The following is a 14,277-nucleotide window of genomic DNA, read 5'->3' on the forward strand; positions in this document are numbered from 1 at the left end:
CTAATGTCGAGGAAAAAAAGATATTTTTTAATATGAAACATTTTTTATAATGTAATATTAAATATAATTATTTAATATTAAAAAAAAAAAAATGAAGAAAAGAAAATAACATTCCCTTACAGTAATAATAAAAAAGAAGTTAAATAACATTAAAGTCATTTTGCGGTAATTAATATTATTGCAGTTATTTAAAAAAGTTAATTTCTTTAAAAAATAACAAAATAAAGAGAATTTTATGACGCCAAATTCACATTAGGCTATTGCGTTAAGCATTTTTTATTGAAAACTTGGCCTGCAACTGGCGATGGGTAAAAAATTTAGTCTTACACATGTCAATGTTACCCACATGTCAAAGTAACCTGTATGTTGTTGTGTAAGTTAACCATGTTACCTTACACAGTAATATGCGCTTTTAGCTTTTTCTGTGCAAATTTTAAACTTTCAAAATACAAAAAGTTGTTTCATAAAGAAGAAGAGTAATGAAGGAACTTTTTAAATCTGAAAGTATGCAGAGACGACACATAATAACATTTATAAAATAAAAAATTTTATAAATAAAAAAGCGATTTAAGTATATATTAAAATAGACTTAAAAATATTTTGTCACATGCAATAATCTTATTAAAAATTTTTTTAGAAAAGGTTATGATGCTAGTATAAATAAATATTAGAAAAACAACCGTTGCTAACGTATGTTTTTTCTTATGTATTTATGATATGAAACAAAAGATTACAGTGTAAAACTTAAAAAACATAATAAATTTTATGTTATCCATGAGTTTTTTTTTATCTAAATATCAAAAAAGCTCACAATAATGCTTATACATAACAAATGTAAATATAGCAAATTTAAAAGTATTGGTAGATTTTCTTTAGAATGATCCTGAGGTGAGGGTCAACATAAAGCAAAATTTTTTAAAAAGATTGTCTGAACAGGAAGGTGAAAAAAAGATCACACAGAACAATGAGTTGCTCTCAACGGAAAGCTGCATAGAAAATTGGTTGCTTTAAAAGTAAATAATAGCTACAATATGCTTTGTAAGTTATTAAGCAGAACTAAGCAAATTTTCTGAATGGAAACAAATTCATCTTATTTTATAATTAGCCTACAAATTATTGCAGCTAAGATTTTCAAAATTTTATCTGTTTACTCAACTCTTGTTTGTTTCTTATAAAAAAAAACGATTAAGGATTTGAGGATTGTTTATATAATTTTGGAAAAAAATTAATGTGCTAAATTAGACCACTCATGCCAAAAGTTGCCAAAACTGATTAAGGAATTAAAGATTATTTATATAATATTGGAAAAAACTTGATGTGCTAAATTAGATCACTCATGCCAAAAGTTCTAATCGGGATTGTCATGAAGATCATTAATGTAGATAAAAAAACGAATAAAACACAAGGATAGAACCTTGATTTACCCCAGAAATTACAGAAATGTTAATACTTTTCTATCAAACTACGAACATTAAAAAGGTTTAGATCTAAAATTACTCTCATTTGAATTGTTGTCAAGACCAGTCTATAGTTTATTCATTCAATTTATGATTTATAATTTAAGTTTTTATTTTAAAACTTGCCTTTTTTTTTATTCAGGTGAGTGTGGCTATGAATCATCTTACAAAAGCGTTATGATTGCAACACCTGCACCAATTTCCAACAATGAGTTCAGCAAAAATATTAGAGCGCCAAAATCTTTGGATTGGAGAAAGACTGCCAATTTTAATCTTGAGAAAGTACCTTCTACTGAATCCATTGAGTCGTTTGCAGATATTTATATTTACAGAAATTTTCCTGATTTAAATGATGTAATTTATGTCCGTTCCTTTTTTGGTGGTAAAGATTTTGTAACTATGATTATTCACAAGTTTTATCTTTTTTTTTCTAAAAAAAAAAGAACTGGTATTTGTGCTATATTACCTGGTTACCATTTACGCTACCATGCATCTCTTTTAAAGTGCAATGTTGAAAGTTTTAAATATCACAAAGATGAAGATAGAACAATAATATTTAACTCTGAACTCAACCTCATTCTTATGGCTCGTATTGCAACTTCATTAGATTTTATCAAGTTAGAATCCGATTACTGTTTGAATGATATTTCATTGTTTGTTACTGTTAATAGTCTCTTGATTGAATCTAATGAATTAGTTATATTGGGAATTGTTGTTTTACCTTCAATTGAGCGTGAAGAATTAAAAAAAGAGTTTTTTTTTATATTTTCTGACAGTTGGAATTGTCAGAAAAAATCTCATAACTTAGAACAAATTTTATTTCTATGTAAGGATGATATTGAAGATGAAAATTTTGAGTGTTGGTGGAGATCAGTTAGTGCTTATACCAATAAACGATGTAATGTTCAAAGTAATAATACAACACTTTTTAAAAAACTTATTGGATTAACTATGATAGTTATGGCTAAAGTTGATATGGTTACGGATAATGTCAATATTCCCACACTAGAATTTGATATTCAAAAACAGATTGAGTCCTTAATTCTTAACTATGAGCAAATTGTTTCAATTCATGATGAAGAACTTAAAAAAATTATCACAGGAGGATATGGTTCAGGTAAATCTATTGTTGGTAAGGAGATTGTAAAAAAATGTATAACAAAGCAATATGAACATCCATTAACCTTGTTTTACATATGTTGTAACCATTTCTCTTTGTTTGAATGTGAAATGAAAGAGTTTGTTGATAGTATTAAGAAAACTTCAAATGTTACTGTTGTTTGTGATAATTTGTATGAGTTGTGGCAACAAATGTTCACAAACGAAAAAATTAAGGAAGAAAATATTTCTATTCCAAGATTACTCGAATATTTGGTTAATGCCAACAAAAATAAAGTATGTTTTGTATTAGAAGAGCTGTCACCTGATTATGTCAAACATGAAGATGCAATTCAATTAAATAAGTTATTTTCATCTTTGTTAAAGGAATCTTTAGTTGTTTTTATACCTGAAAGTATTGAGAAGTATAGAAAAATAATCAGAAATAATGAAAAACAAATAATGCAAAAGAATTGTTTTAATGAAGAAACACTAGGTATGAAGGTCTTCACTCTTAACAAATCAATGAGAGTAACTGAATGTAATAAATTATTAATAGATTCTACTCAAAATTCTATTTGTGGATCAAAAACTGTTTGTAATTTTCCAAACTCGAAAGTGGATAAAAAAGCATCAACTACAGATTTAGACAATAATTTTGTTAATTATTCTTTTTATGGTGATGTGAATCAATTATCAAATAAAATAGAAGAAAGTACAAATGATTTAACTGATAAAGATTTTCATGATTATGATCTTGACCAAGTTTCAAAGCATGTAGCAATTGAAACTAATGATGAGGTTTCAAACTACTTTATGGAAACAAGTTTTGGTTTTAAATCAAGTACTATAGGACATTCAATTAAAGGCGAAAAACCCAGGGTAGTATTGTTTCCTTTTCACGACTTAGAAAAAAAACGATCTGCAAAATTTCTTTCTGTTGTGTTAGAGTGCCTATGTTTTAGCAAAGTAAGAAAAACTGTTGTTATATGCAATGACATGGAAGAAATTAAATCTGTTGCATATGCAATAGATATTATTGGAAAGTATAAATCAGTAACTTATTCACCACACTTACGAAAATGCACTCCAACATTTTCAGAAAAAGTTGAGATTTCAAAGAAGCTAAAAAGTAATTTTGATATTCTTATAACTGATAGTAAAGGGTTTTCTGGAGCTGAATCTGAATGTGTAGTTGTACTTGTGAGACCAGACGAGATTTATCTTCGACACGTTCTTGTGGATGCCATGTCTAGATCAAATTCATATTTAATAGTTTTAGTTATAAACTATAATGGTAAAGATCAAAATTTAGGTAAAAATGGAACTATTAGAAATGTTTTAAATAATTGGTCAGAAGATATTGTTGAAAAAATCATTGTTGATATATCCAATAAAGAAAATGAACTTTGGTCACTTAAAGATAACTATTTAATAATAAATGAAAATTGCAAAGTTTTTATTGATTATGGATCTAAAATTAACTTTAGTGCACATAGAAGCAAAACGGAGTTCAGAATTTTCGCTGAAAATTATAAAAAGTATGTTTAGTTTTTTATGATTTTAAAAAAGTAATTGTTAAGTTTAATTATTTTTGATTTTAATGTTTTATGATTCTACACATGTGTTGTTTGGATTGAGTATTTTTGTTTTTACTACTACTAACTAGGTAGTTACTATACAAGGTAATCTTCCTAGTGGTAGTATAACAGTAAAACAGTCTCTTTTTTCATATACCCACCCTTAAAGCAGGGGTTTTATATTAGAGTTATTGTATAAGGGGTTTTCCTTCTCCAAGGAAACTTTTTTTCCTTATAGAGCTCCTTCCCTATTGCTGCCTTATAAATGATGTTCATTTATTATTAGTAGAAGTTAAGATAAAAATTATTAATGAATTAGTGAGTTCTTAATAAACTTACTAAACTTATAAATAAAAAACTTATAAAGAAAACTATTTATTTAGATACGAATCTCTTGCTTCTAACATTCAAGCAAGCAAAGTTAATGGTGAGAGTTTAAAATTTAATTTATGATTTCAAGAAAATGTTTGCAAAAATGTTATTTACTAAAATTATAGCAAACCAAATAATTTTTTAAGTTTTTGTTAAATAATTTCATATTTTTAAAACTTTTAATTGTTAAATTTTTAATATTTAACTTTATTTGATTTTAAAGCTCAGGTTTAAGCAATAGTAACTTTTACACATAAAAACTTGTTTTAAAGCTATAGCATTAGATTTGATGATAAATCTTAATTTATTGCCTTTCTTAATGATTTTTGATAATAATTTAAGTTAATTATTTAAATAATAGAATAATAGAAGTATATTAAAGAAGTTAATTATTTGAAAAACAGAAAATAATTTAAAAGCAAAATCAATAAAAAAATGTTATTAATGATTATTAATAATTGGCAAATGGCAGATGTGACTATCTAACGTTTGTTAACAATGTAAACACAAGTAAAAAGAAGTTATTTTTTAAATAAGAAAAGATATTGTCTTATTAAGGAAATATTTATCAATTTAATAAAAGATCTTTATCTTCTGTTATATTGATAAATTTTTCCCTAATTAAACAATATTTATATATAAATAAATATATTAATAAAGGTTTTTGCAAATATTAACCAAAAAAACTTTAATTTTTTGTCTGAAATAAATTACTTAAATTAACAATTGTTTATTGAATAAATGATAAGAATTGAATGTAGTGAAATCTGCTTACAAATAAAAAATATCTGCTTACAAATAAAAAATAGGAAACAAAAAGTAATAAAGAAATTTGAATTAAAAAAAATATTTTTTTATTGTTAAAAATTGTTATCAACAAATTAATTAGAAAATAAAAATCATATTTAATGGAAGTTTATAAAAACCATAAAAAGAAGAAACATTACAAACCTTAATCATTTACCCTTATATTTGCAATCATATTTACTTTAACTATTTTTGTTTTAAGCTCATTTAATTTCTTTTCTTTTTTACATATCTATTTTATCATATTATAAATTACTTTTTTATTAGTTTTGTTATGGATGACTTTCCCAGCAACATCATATCTTTTTTAAACAGCATGCGCGCATACTTATAGGCAGAAAGCATTAAAACTTCACAAGAATGCATTCATAAGTTTATAATATAAATACACTTTATAAGTTTTTTTTTTTATATCCTTAAATAAAATTTTGTCTTCTTTTAGAAAAATGATTGAAATAGTGAGTTACTTTTAAAATTTTGTTTTTTTTATTTGAAAAATTATTGAAATAATTAGTTACATAAAAAATGTAGTTACATTTTTTTTATATTGTAAAAATAAAATTTTTTATTGTTTTTATATACTTTGATTGCTATTAAAAATTTTTATGTATTTATTTTATGTTCTTCTGCAAATTTTATACTCAGATTGATCTTGTAAAACAACAACAACTCTAATTAATTAGTAAAACTAATTCTTATAAGCCTTTTCAATTTATATTGGTTTTAAAAATCTTGCCAATCCTTACTTAACACACCCCTGCTTTTGGGTTCTAGAGATAATGTCTTGATAAAAATACTTATCTTGAGTAGACAATAAATGTATCTGGCTACTGTATAGTAGTCAAGTGTTTGCCATCTAGGCAAAGACTTAAGGGGTAAACAGATTCTATCTGTTAACCAGCATCGCACCCCTTCTTTATTTATTAAGCTTTCGTAGATGAATTTATATTACATTTTTTGCAGTTTAGGATGTTGAATGCTGGATCTTCTTGTCTCATTCCATGGGTTTTGCTTGTATATCAATTTTTATGACTAGGCAACTCATTCTGTTATCTCTATGAGGGTACAGCTCTAAATATCAGTTTTATTGTTCTGTGATTGGCTGGTAGTCAGGTTTCTCAAATGCACTCAAATGGTTAACGTTCTTTAAGATGATTCATAATATAACTTTGAAAACTCAATAAAAGGGTTTATTAATAGTAATAAGGGAATTGCTTGAATTGTTAGATAGTGTACTGAGTACTATCTGTGCTTTGAGTCAAGATCTTTAACCATTTAAAAATGACTAAAGTATCAAAACCTATAAAACACAAAGCCATCTTCATCACCAAGTTCTCTAAATCTATCATTCACTAATATTTGTATTCTTCGAAATATTTATATCTTATTATAATATTTTGATTAATTTTAAAATAAAAATATTTTTTAACATTTTTATTTGACTCGAACAGTTTTAAATTTATAATAGAATTTTTAATTTTTGACATTTATCCGAATATCTCTCAAATTTTTATTCTAAAAATTACAGTAGTAGCATTTTATTTTTAAAAGTTGAACTTTGTTTATGAATTTCGGTTTTCATTATTTAATTTTAAGCTAATCAGCTAAATCAGCTAACATATTTTGGAAACTCTTACTACCTACTTTTTGAAGATAGCCATTCTAGAGGATTTTTTTTTTGTCAATATATTTATATATGATTAACATAGTTGTAAAGACTTTTTTTTTTAAATAAATTGATCTTAAAGTTTTTTAACGCTGAGAAATAAGAAATTATTTATAAATGTTAAAAAGGTTTCCCATTCCATTAGATTCCTTATCTCTTTTTAATCTATATGTAAATTTTCAAACAAATTTGATTTGTTTTGGTTCTTTGGAAATCTTACCTTCAAAAACAACTCTTGAAAAGACATGTCCTGTGGCAAGTTTTTTCATTAATAGTGGTCTTTTGCCACTGAGTTAAAAACAGCTATATGATATGATTGATAACACATAAAATAACGATTGCACGTAAAATAACGAGCTATAAAAGTAAACCAACTGCGACATCGTGAATGGGCGTATTTTTTTATTGAAGGAAAAATAAAAAAAATAAAAATGATGGCGAAATTTTCAGCAACCAATATAAAGAATTTACTGGAGATACATGAAAACACATTAATAAAACTTTTTAATGATAAATTCGATAAAATGGAAATTAAATTTAATTATATACAAGAAGAAAACAAAAACCTTAAAAATAAAATAAAGGAATTAAAAGAGGCAGTTGACTTTATAAGTAAAAAGTATGAAACTACTCTAGCCGAGTTGAAAGAACTGTAAAAAAAGGCAATTCCAAATGTCAAACTAACAGATAACATAAAGTTTAATGACAAAAACAATGATGTGAAAGACAAGCTTGCCGAACTTGAAGATCGAAGTCGTAGGAATAATATTAAGTTTAATGGAGTCGAAGAAAGCGAGAATAAATCATGGGAACATAGAGACAAATTCAAGAAGTCTTAAAATCCAAGTTTGGTTTTACTAATGATTTAGAGATTAAAAGGGCGCATCGAACAGGAAAAAATGAAAAAGGAGTTAAAAAGAACAGAACAATAATAGTAAAATTTCTTAATTACAAAAAAAAAAATGCAGTTTTTGAAAAATTTATCAAACTAAAACTTTGGAATGAAAAACTATATGTTAATAAAGATTTTAGCGAAAGAATCAAATTAGGAAAAAGTTGTTTAAAGAAGCAAAGGAATTAAGAGCCAAAGGGATATTTGCTAAAGTTATTTACAACAAACATATTACGCGCGATTTTTAAATGAATTCTATTATTTCTAGTTATTTAAATTTGAAAATGGATTCTAATTATCAAAGCAATTTTGAATAGCTATCATTTCACTTTTTTCAATCTAACAACTTGGTGCTTGACACTAATTCAGATCCGGATCCAAACTATTATAGTGATGTAGGAGCTTTTGCAAAACAATTGTTCCTACTTCTATAACAAAGAAATAAAAGAATTTCTTTCTCAGGATCATTTAAATGTTATTCATTTTAATATTAAAAGTCTTAAAAAAAACTTCGAAAATTTGTTTACTTTAATAGATAAATCTTCAAATACATTTAGTATAATTGAAATGTGGTGTGAATTTGATGGCGCTAAATCTAATTTAAATATGATACTACTAGGTTTTAACATGATCTATTTATTTGCTTTACTAGCGCGTAAAGCAAATAAATGCGGAAGTGGTGTACTTTTTTATATAACGGAAAATTTGAGGTTTTTTATTAGGCCTGAGATGAGTATTTCTGATGACAATAAAGAAATTTTAACAATTGAACTTTTAACCAATAGTTCTAAAAACATACTTATAAGCTGCTGTTATCGCCCACCATCTGGCCATATTGAAAGTTTTAATGCATTTTTGTGTAATAATATTAAAAAAATAGTTATAAGAAAAAGAAACTAAATTATATTATTGGTGGCGTAAATTTAAATTGTTTTGAATATCATGTTAATAACAACATTAAAAAGTTTTATGATGACTTATTCGAACATGAAGCAATTCCACTAATTTACAAACATACTAGAGTAACCTCAACTTCAGCTACCTTAATAGACAACATTATAACAACCGATATCTTTAATGAAACTCTTAAAAAAGGTATAATAAAAAGTGACGTTTCCGACCACTTCCCTATTTTTTTCCCTATTAATATTGACAACAAATTAATACAATAACATAAAAAATCATTATCAAACGTTTTTTCACGATGCAAATCTAGCATTGTTTAAGGATCAATTATCTTTAATAAATTGGAATCATATAAACAGTTCATTTAAAGCTAATGAAGTATACGATACATTCTTTCAAACTATCTTTGAAATATATGGTGTAAATTTTCCAAAACGTGAATTTATTATAACCAATAAAAGTTTAAAGTCACGATGGGTCAATAAAGATCTTAGGAAATCCTCAAAAATAAATCAAAAACTGTAAATAAAGTACTTAAAAAAACCAACACCAGAAAATAAAATTATTTATAAAAATTATGCTAAAATGTTTGAAGGTCAAAGAAAAAAATTTAAAAAAAGATATTGCTATGATTTACTAGAAAAATATAAACATAATTCAAAATGCACATGGCAAATTATAAGTCAAATTACCGGAAATAGTTAATTAAAATTATGCCCTGTGCCTAACACCATAAAAGTTGATGGCGTATTTTTATATGAACCTAAACAAATAGCAAGAGAATTAAATAAGTATTTCGTGTTTGTTGGCTCTAATTTAGCTAAAAATATTCCAAATATTAATCAAATAAATGATTATGTGTTTCCATTAATCTCTAGTTTAGATAAATTTGAAGTAACTTGAAGTTTGAAGAATATGAAAGTGCTTTTAAAATGCTTAAAACTAATAAAGCAGTTGGTCCTGATGGTATAAATTGTACTATAGTCATAGATTCACACGATACCATAAAACATATTCTTTTTTAAGTTTTTAAATGTTCTATAAATCAAGGAATTTTCCCTGATCAATTGAAAATAGTCAAAATAACGCCTATATTTAAAGGAGGTGAACCATCAAATATCTGTTAAAAAACTTGAACATTATGTTACCACCGGTAATGCTTTAAAACTACTAAAAAGCTATTTAAAACATTGCAAACAGTTTGTCTATGTCGACGGATCTTCTTCACAAGATTTTCTAAATATAGATTATCTAAATATAACCTGTGGAGTTCCACAGGGATCTATACCAGGGCCCATATTATTTCTGATTTATGTTAACGATCTCCATAAGTTCTCAAAATTAACAACAATGTTTGCTGATAATACAAACCTATTCCTATCTAATAATAATATCAATAAACTTTTTTATGATATGAACATTGAACTAACAAAAATATCTGACTGGTTTAAGTCAAATAAACTTTCACTCAACATTGATAAAACTAAATGGATTTTCTTTCATCCACGATTTTAAAAACATTTACTTCCAAGTAATATACCTCTTCTTCATATTGATAATATTCAAATAAAAAGAGTAATTTTCACAAATTTTCTAGGTATCATTGTAGATGAAAATCTATCATGGAAGAATCACATTGGACATTTATGCAACAAAATTTCAAAAATCATTGGAGTTTTATATAAAGCAAGAAGCGTTTTAAACTAAAATTCATTAACTCAACTATATTACTCTTTTATACACTGTCATATTAGTTATGCAAATATTGCATGGGTTAGTACCTATAAAAGTAAATTAAAGTCACTTTATTGTCAGCAGAAGCATATTGCACGTCTTATAAATTTCAAAAATCGTTTTACTCACTCAAGGCCGCTCTTATTTAACATGAATGTTTTTAATATATATCAAGTAAATGTTTATAATGTTCTTTGTTTTATGTTTAAATGTAAAACCAACTCATCTCCAGCGTCCTTTTTTGATTTATATTCTTTAAAAGAAAAAAATAATTATTCTTTGAGAAATGATAATTTTATTAAACAACCAAAATTTCAAACAGACTTTGGTAAATTTTGCATTTCTTTTTGTGGAGCTTTTTTATGGAACCAAATAATTTTTCTCATGAATGGAATTATTATATGTTCAAAAGAAAACTAAAAAAAGTAATTTTCTCAATTATATTTATATATAAAGTATATTTATATACTTTTAATTATACCCAGTTTTGTCATCACTCATTTATATTTTACTTTTATACAATATTGATTTAAAGTTTATGTGAGAAACTATATTTAAACACCATTATTTGAATTTTGTTAAAAGTTGCACTGACATTATTTGTACAGTAGTCATTTATTATTTACTTGTTACTTTAATTTTTATTTTAATTCGTAATATTTGTAAATAATTTGTATTACGAACGGTATATATAATATTGAATATTGGTTAGTTAGTCGATTCAATTAATCTAAAACACCTTTAACCATGTTTTCCAACTTAAAAAAATTTATAAATATTTTACAAATCACATAATTATATGTGATTTGTAAAATATCTAATGAAAATGATAAGTAACAAATTATTAAACTTACAAAATATTACATAATATTTTGTGACAACTTAAAAAGTTTTATAAATATTTTACAAATTACATAATACAAATTTTTTAGTCGACTTTTTTATTTAGTTGAATCCAAAATTGAACGTATATCAATTCTTTCAAATGATAAACTTCAATATTATATATTATATTAATATTGAATATTATTTTAATATAATATTTAATATTGAATTTAATTTTGTAATTAAAAAAATATAAAAAAAAAGAATTAAAAAAAAAAAAAAAAAAAAACTATGATCATATAATGAATTAAAAGAGTGTAAAATTAAAACTACTTGTCAGAATTTTACAAATAAGACCTTGTTTTTTTGTCATAGAATTGGCTTTTAGAATAATAAAAAACTTTATAATTTTTTTTTTTATCTTAGTAACGTGATGAAATTTATCATGATGAAATTAACAAAAATATATAGTTTCTTTATGAAACCTTAAACAAATAAAGTAGAAATACATAAACATATTGTTTTTGAATTTAAATAAATCTGGCATTTAAAGTGGTGATCAAACAAAAAAAATTTCAACCACTTTGAAATCATTGAAAAAAATCTCCACCACCTAGAAATCATTGAAGAAAATATCAAGGATCTTGTTGATCTTGTGAAACCACTATCGTTAAATTCGTATGTAGTAACGGGTGATGCGTAAGTTGTTGGACAAAATAAAAACGTAAATATTTTATTTATAAATGAAAAAAAAAACTGTTATTATACTTTTTATAAATAAAGTATTTATCTTTGCATAAAAATAAGTTGTTTTTAAATGAAAAAACACCACCATCTGCAATTGATCTCAATTTTGCTCTGACGCCTTTCATAAGCGACTGTAAAAAATTTAAATCAATTTCTTGTAGTTTACATTAATTCGATCAATCAAAACTTGCTCTGTTGAAGCTTGCCAATTTCCTTCGTAAACCTTCTGTGCTAAATGTCCCCAAAAGTTTTTAATCGGTTCAAAAGTTTTTAATCATTAAGTATAATTTAAAGAATCACGTTTAATAAATAAATTACATTTACTATGGGTTATTTATAACAGATCTTAATAAAACTTTTGTTAAGTTATTGTAATTGTTATTTTTATTATTTAAAAGTAACCATGAGCGAGATCTCGTCTTGTTCTCGTTTCTCGTGAGAAACGAGAAATAGAAAACTCTCGCGAGAAGTAGAACGAGACTTAAATATTATATTATTTTCCAAATTAAAAATTATTATAGTTTACAAAATGCTTAATAATTTGTTTTTTTAATTAATTAATATTTTGACTCCGTGATTTTTAATTAGATTTTTAATTAGATTTTTTAATTAAATTTTAAAATAAAATCTAATTAATAAATTTTAATTAGATTTTAATATTTTTAATTATATTTTAAATACAAAAGCTTTTTGTATAAAATAGTGCACTTTCGACTTAATTTCATTAGTTTACCAGTGGAATTCAACTTGACACATATTGTTCATATTGAAAAGAAATATTCTTGCCTCATTTCAACAATCAAAAATGTCACCAAGAAAAAACAAAATCTGGAGATATTTTCAAAAAACAAGTGGCGGTGCTGAATGCAAGGCGTGCAAAAAGTCTTTGAAAGCAAAAGGTGGAAACACAAGCGGACTTCATCGTCACCTCGAAAAAAACACAGCCAAGATTACGTTGAGTATTCTGAAAAAACTGACATTTCTCTTCTTCCTCCTCCTAAGAAGAAACAACGAACCATGGTCGAAATGCTTGAAACAAAGTCCGAAATATGACATAGACAATTCCATTCAAAAACAGTTTGACTCTGCAATGCTGTATTACTTTTGCACTGATCTGGCATCCTTTTCAGCAGTCGAAGGAAGAGGTTTCAAGAAATTGTTTGACATTGCAAACCCTAAACTGAGCCTTTATCACAGAACAACATATTCAAGAAAGCTTTCAATTCGGTCAAGAGAAGTTCAAGCTGGAATGAAGAGCATAATAACGTAGATTACGCCAAATCTAAAAAGTGCTGCATTTACTTCTGACCTTTGGACTTCTAGAGCTCAGGACAGCTACATCTCTTGAACTTTTCATGCTATTGACGAAAATTGGAGACTACATTACTGGACACCCCATGTCCAACAGTTCCCAGGCAGACACACAGGTATCTTAATTGAAGGAAAGCTGGATTCTTTCTTAGAAGAACTAAATTTGCCTGCTGATTTGCCAATGTACTGTGTGAATGACCAGGCAAGAAACATGAAACTTGCAGTCAAATTGTCAAAGCGTCTTGACCAATACTTGTGCAACAATCATATTTTGCAATGTGCAGTTTGAGACTCATTTGGAATGACTGCTGGAATGGATGATGTGTGGCAAAACAAGCAAAGATTTGGCTTCTTTAACTCACCAGTCAACATTTGCAGCTGATTTGCTTGAATCAGAATCAGAAGCTCAAGGAATCAATTTTAGACAGTTACGCCAATCTGTTGACACAAGATGGAATAGTGAACTGGATTGCACAGCTTCTGTCCTACATCTAAAGAGCGCAATTATCAGCTTATGTGCAAATGAAGATATTTTTTCTTCAAAGACCATCAGTGCATCACAGTTTAAATCAATCGAGGGAGCAGTAGAAATTTTGGCACCACTTAAAGAAGTTACAGAAACGTGGTCGGCTGAGTCTATTTCTACAATTAACACTGTCGCTGATTCTCTTTATTTAATCCATGACAAAATTGATCAATTTATTGAGACGGATGGAAAATATGGCTACGGTGTCTTGTATGCAAAAAACTTGAAAAGCTGCATTGAGAAAAGATTTCCTCTTTGTCACTTATTGAGTGCTGCAGCAAACTACTTAAATCCTGCTTTAAACGGACTTCACTTGAAGCTCTTCAAAAAATTTCAAACAACAAAAAAATGGTTAG

General features: G+C 26.0%; 1 protein-coding gene across 4 annotated transcripts in view; it reads left to right on the forward strand.

Moving 5' to 3' along the window:
* Positions 1 to 14,277, forward strand: part of LOC136090455 (uncharacterized) — a 63,439-nt gene that overhangs the window by 34,765 nt on the left and 14,397 nt on the right. For all 4 annotated transcript variants that reach the window (XM_065817133.1, XM_065817132.1, XM_065817134.1 and 1 more), the window contains 2 exons: positions 1,600 to 4,096; positions 4,519 to 4,562. In XM_065817133.1, coding sequence (XP_065673205.1) covers positions 1,600 to 4,096; positions 4,519 to 4,562 — 2,541 coding nt within the window. The remainder of the gene's footprint in view (positions 1 to 1,599; positions 4,097 to 4,518; positions 4,563 to 14,277) is intronic.

This window comes from Hydra vulgaris, chromosome 14 (assembly GCF_038396675.1).
Source record: "Hydra vulgaris chromosome 14, alternate assembly HydraT2T_AEP".
In the NCBI taxonomy this organism is placed as follows: Eukaryota; Metazoa; Cnidaria; class Hydrozoa; order Anthoathecata; family Hydridae; genus Hydra; species Hydra vulgaris.